The sequence below is a fragment of the Egretta garzetta genome, unplaced genomic scaffold (genome assembly GCF_000687185.1).
Source record: "Egretta garzetta isolate BGI_Z169 unplaced genomic scaffold, ASM68718v1 scaffold344, whole genome shotgun sequence".
Classification (NCBI taxonomy): domain Eukaryota; kingdom Metazoa; phylum Chordata; class Aves; order Pelecaniformes; family Ardeidae; genus Egretta; species Egretta garzetta.
The window spans coordinates 332,694-338,421 of record NW_009259315.1 but is presented as its reverse complement, the minus strand read 5'-3'; the positions used below and the strand labels follow the sequence as shown (position 1 = coordinate 338,421).

Genomic DNA, 5,728 nt, shown 5'->3' with positions numbered 1-5,728 from the left:
GCCCCTTCCCGCCCGGGGCAGAGCCCGAAGCCGGGCAAGGAGGAGCAAAACTGCCCGGCTCCCCTAGCAGGCGGCTTTGGGATTGGAACAACCCAATGACCTCACCCAAAGTCCTGGCAACATCCACATTTTAACCGTGGGGGAGCAGAGCAGCATTCCGAAAGCACCCCAAGAGCCATTTTCAGAAGTATGTTCCACTTAAATACTTAAAACCTGCTTTTCTATAATTGCACCATACAAATAGTTTGGTTAAATTAAGCTTACCTGCATGTGATTTGTAAGAAGGAGAATAAGAAGACAATATTTTTTGACCGATAATTGTGATCAGCCAGAGCTTTAGACTGCTATAAATTTACCAATCGAGTTACACTGCTATGAATTCCCTGTGCAGGTCAGATATTATCAGCCAAGGAGTAAGATTCATCTCTCCTATGTGCTGTTCTAAGCTGCTGCTGCATGTCGCTTTGGAGCTGAGTTTGTCCATACAGCAGTTATAGCAAATAAATGAGGTGACGAATGCTGACAGCATTTTATAGTACAAAAAAAAAAAAAAAATCAAATCAGGAGTGGTCACTTAATCTGTTGTTTCCTTCAGGGAACACCTCCGAAGACTATTTAAGCATCCTACAGAATGTCCCGACCAGGGGAGCTGCTGCGTACATGAGAGGTCAGTGGGGAGCCCAGTGGAGGGCACAAGTTGGCAAAGAGAGATTGCAGAGCTGGCTGAAGAGCAGGCTGTTCATGTTATTCAAACTGGTTTTAGTGGCAAAGAGCTTTTTGACCAAATGGGCATTTTATAGGGAAAAAACCCTTAGCTTTCCTGAAATGTGGGTGTGTTTGGTAAAGCCCCTATCTGATCACATAAGCTTTTTTTTTTTAACTTGACAAGAATATATAAATAAAGAGTTACCTTCTGCACACAAACACACAAATATACATCTCCATTATTTCCTTTTAAATATTGCAGAAGGCCATTTTCACTGCATCTCCCTGTCTTGGTTTTCCCAAGGGCTGTGTAAGTCTTTGGAACTTTTTAACACCCCACCTTCATGGGTGAACTCCCAGCCATCTGGCCAGGGCCTTTTCTTGGAGCTTCCTGCAGGAACACCACCGAACCCGTATCTCCATTTACCAGGAAATACAAGTCTCATAAGGCTGAATTCAGGTCACAAATGCTCAGAGGCTCATTTTAAAATTTGTTTGCTTTCCTTTCTAGTGTCCAATCCAGTAAACAGTTCAAAACTGAGCTTGGTGGAGAAGGGTATTTGTGAACACATCCAATGCAAGAGCGAAGAGCTGGTGATACAGAAACAAGGTCTCTACTTGATCTATTGCCACTTGAATTTTCATTTTCCTAACTGTTCAAACGGCCCCACTGACCTCAAGATAGAGCTCCTTGTGAATGACAAAGTCAACAGGCAGACGTTATCCACATGGTGTGCATCAGGAACAAGCCAAGAAAAGACTTTTAAGACCTTATTCCAGCTCCATTTGACAAACCTGAATGTGAAGGACCGAATATCAATAACACTTAATCATCCTAAATTCTTGAATGAAATTTCTCTTCCCAATGATAACGTTCTGGGGGTCTTGTGTTACAGTGATGAAATGTGAGCAGCTCTCTGACTTCCCACTGCTGTCCACACTTAACTTTCTCTGAACAACAGTCGCCTGCTTTTACTGGGCAACACTTTGTTTTTAATTTTCTATCTTACCTCACTGCTAGGGTCAACAAGGAACTTTGTGTGTGTCCCAGAATGAAACCTAAAACACTGCAAGACTCACATCTGATAGATTGCTCTGGTTCGGCTCAGGGTAGGATTGTTGTTGGACTTCCCAGCATATAACCCACAGATCTGCCAATGGTTCCTCAAAACAATACTATGTGAATACAGATTAAAATGTAACTAGATTATGAGAAGAATGCACAATAGCAAGGCTAACAGACCGCTGGCAAAGTGCCTGTGCTCAGGAGATGGGGAAATCTTTTAAACTGAATTTTATGGAGTAGTATTTTAATGTGGTCTTTCCAAAAAAACTAACAGTCAAAGCTTGTAAATACAACTTTCTTTACAACCGGAGCATGCAACCACAACTCTGGAGTAGGTTTATGGATAGACTGTGCGAAAGCAAAGATGATGAAATTACCAGCTCTCAGGCTGTTAGCTGAAACTCTGGGACAGGGCATAGCAGATTTGGGACTTACAGGATATTTCTGTGCTGCATTCTGCTATGGACTTTATGCAATTTACTTCGAAGTGTCTGCCTTTTCACTACTTATCCATCTTTTCTATTTAAATATTAACCTCTTTGGGGCAGAGACTTTGTATATGCACAATGCTCATCCTCTGTTCTCACTTGGGTTTTCTGGACTTTTCGTAACAAATATTAAAATAGTAATCTAGTTGCTAATCTAGACACGTAACAAAGCTCATTATGATACATTTTCCTCCAATCCTGCCCTGCCTGTTTGACAGTACCCCACGTGACGCTAGACCACACTGGTGTGTAAATACACTGCCAACACCTCCAGTTTCAGAAAATCCAAGATTTAGATCTGAGATCCAGACTTTCCCAAAGACAGTTTCAGACCTGGCCCTCAGCTGAGCACTGTGGTCTTCGGGCAGTCCAGAGGATAGATGTTGCCTGAACTTCTTTGGCTTACCAGAAAGCTTAGGTAATGAAGGATAAAAGATTAATCTCAGGCCCTCTTATTCTATGTATTGCAGTAACACAGGCATTTACTTGAAACATAATTCTTACAGTGTAGGGAGGGAAGGGACCAAAAAGTTACAAGACCTGGTACCAGTTCCCTCTTTCCTCTTTTCCCTTCATCCCTAAGATCCTACTGAGGTCTATTTTTATTGGTATTCAACTTTTCCCCCTTCCGTACCTGTATCTTCTTTCCTTTTCATGACTAGAGTTTGGTGAACTGTTCACATCAAAACATTTAGCCACAGGTTTAGTTTCTGTCTTCAGAAACTCAGTACGTGTATTGTTTTCAAGCTCAGTTGATGTTGTCAACTGATGTAGCTTAGTTTGCTAGAGATGCCTACCTCCTGTTCTGAAAAACACCGATTAAAAAAAAAAATCCTTTTGCTATTAATGATTGGGGAAAAAAAAACACAAACAAACCACAACCTAAATCCATGTTTTCTTTCTTTCTTTTCCCCTTAAAGAAAAGAAATTGATTTTTATAAGAGTCAGCTTACCCTGCATGTGACATTGTAACCTCCACCAGGATCTCCTCACCCCTCTGGACCCTATAAACCTTTCATGTCTCTGAACAGGGTTTTTAACCTCTATCTGCCCCCACCTCGATATACACGACTAATGCCCAGAGCAGTTTAAGCAAGTCTGGTAGTCAGGAATCCTGAATATAGGAGAGGCAGATAATAAATGAAAAGACACATTTACTCACACACACCTCTCTCCCTCCACCTTTCCCTGAAGGCTTTGAATTGAAAGAGAAAGACCATTCTTTAAAAAAAGAAAGCAGCTCTCTGCATAGGATGATTTTATTCTATTATTTTGCCAGATGGAGAAAATCCTGACAAAGCAGTGCTAAGCTTCTCAGCCCCACGCTTTTTAATACAACAGGATAAAGCAATCTGGCCTCTACTCTGTTGCCTCTGGGAAATAAGAATAAATTATAGCCACAAAGAGAAACCATTAATAGTGTGCAATTTTGCCATCAGTTATAAAAATGTTAAACAGCTTTCACCAAAAAGGCCTTGAGCCAAGCCTCAGCCTCCACACTCTCTAGCAGGCTCCAAGTCACTTCACTCTCTCATCCTTTTTCCTTCTCTTATTTCCTAGTTTTTTGAAGCAGGTCATTTTTTACAACAATCCTGCACTAAAAAACCCATCCAGGCTGATCCTTCGCCCAATGCCGCCTCTTTTCAGCAACATCAACAGCACTGCACTTTGGGGAACAACCTGTTCCCACGGTCTCAGCTTCACCACTTGCAGCAGATGAGCTTTTCTGCAAGAGGGTCCTCACCCTTCTGAGGAGCACCTCAGACCTGCAGCCCCTTCTCTGCTTCCCCACCCCAGGGCTTCGGCCATGGGACAGGGGGCTCTACTGCAAGCACTGAAGGCACGGAGAAATTTTGAGAATTCCTCCCTTTGTCCTCAGATGTGGCAAACGTGTGGCTTTCTGTGCGTGTGCTCTGCTGCTAACTTGACCAGAAACAGGAAGCATCAGCAATCTCACAAGCAAGTCTGCTCTGTTGAGGTTTCTTGGCCCTTCTCAGACACCAAAAACATTGCATTCTTAAACTGTTTTCTGCTTGGCTAAGAAGCATCTATGGGAGTTAATATATGTCATTATTCACAATCTTGGTTGATAGATGCATATTATTGGCTTAATTCTGGCTGTGGTTAATTGCTATAGGAAATTTTAATACGGACTTAAATAGAAGTCAAATCAACGCAACACACTTCCATCCAAGCTCGCACGGGGGCAGCAAACCAAAATCAGATCCAGTTTAATATCCAAGATTACAGAGCTGGAACTGAACTTCACCAAGGCTGTGAAGACTTTGAATCCAGGATTGCAATTAGACTTCACCTCCTGTGAAATTGGCCTGAACCCAAACTCCTCAAAGCTCAGATCCAAAAATTAGGTCACAGCTTATTTGACACAGATTCATTATTTGGGCTACGCAAGTGCTTAGTGAGGGACTCAGGAGTTTTGCATTCACTTCGCTGCTGGTTTTATTTCATTTTATTTTCTTCGGCACTTCCCAGAGGGAGGAAATATCATAGTCACTTAGAGAGAAATCCTTTCTTGTGCTGTGGGCCAAGCAGGGGCTGTGTGCTGCTTAAGAACACACAGCAGTCCTGTGATCCCACTTGGATCGGTAGTGCACTGATCTTCCGTGCTCCTGCACGCCTCTCATGCACCCAAATTACGTTTTGAGAGACAACAGCATTCTGAAAAAGCCTAAGCCACTTGCTTGTGCTCTTAAATTAATATTATTATTCACCATAATGTTATTAGATACAAAAATATTTGTTTTCAAGCACCCTATCTTGTGGTTAAAATAGGAAAGGGAACACTCAACACAAATGACGAATCAAAAAGCAAAATAAATAAAAAGTCTTTGCTTTTTGGGACCTCTAACTAAACCTTGCTGACAGGACTTTAAAAAATGGAAGTGATACCACTTCTGTTTGGTGCAAGTAGCACTGGAAAACCTCAAAGCAAAGGCAGCTTCTGTAGGAGGAATAACTGTAAAAATGCAGATTCTGATGAGCAACACTTTTGACAGCAGGAGTTGCACTCAGTGACCTCAAAGCCTCTTTCAGCCCCAGCTTTTTATGGAAAATAGGCTCAATTTCAAGAAAATATGGTGGACCATGAGGATACAGAGTCTTGGAAACATGTTTTGGAAGAATGCACTCTGCAGCAGTGCCCCAACCCTGCAGGGGAGCTCAGCTTAAGTGGTTTAAATTCCTGATTTCTATTTTCAATAGTGATCCCAGGAGCTAAAAAATTTGGGGTGGAAGAGGGTAGAGACCAAAGAAGGACAGCACAGCATGTTCTGAAATTCAGGTGCTTCCAAGGAGAGTGAAGGTGGAGAGCCCCCAGAGCCCGATATTTGCATCAGGGCTGGAGCCTTCAACCCCTCCACGCTCAGCGTCCTCTCTGGGCCGCAAAGGGCTCCCTGCAGGCAGCAACCACCCTCCTCTGTTGTAAGACAAGGATGTTGTACACCATGGG

General features: G+C 42.7%; 1 protein-coding gene across 2 annotated transcripts in view; it reads left to right on the top strand.

The window, feature by feature from the left end:
* TNFSF8 (TNF superfamily member 8) overlaps positions 1–3,104 on the top strand; it is a 17,901-nt gene extending 14,797 nt beyond the window's left edge. Inside the window, exons 3-4 of one of the 2 annotated variants that reach the window (XM_009636450.2) lie at positions 596–667; positions 1,217–3,104. In XM_009636450.2, the coding sequence (XP_009634745.1) occupies positions 596–667; positions 1,217–1,614 (470 nt within the window). In that variant the 3' untranslated portion in view covers positions 1,615–3,104. The remainder of the gene's footprint in view (positions 1–595; positions 668–1,216) is intronic. The other variant, XM_035892030.1, reaches the window with a different exon arrangement.
* Positions 3,105–5,728: the final 2,624 nt, after the last annotated feature.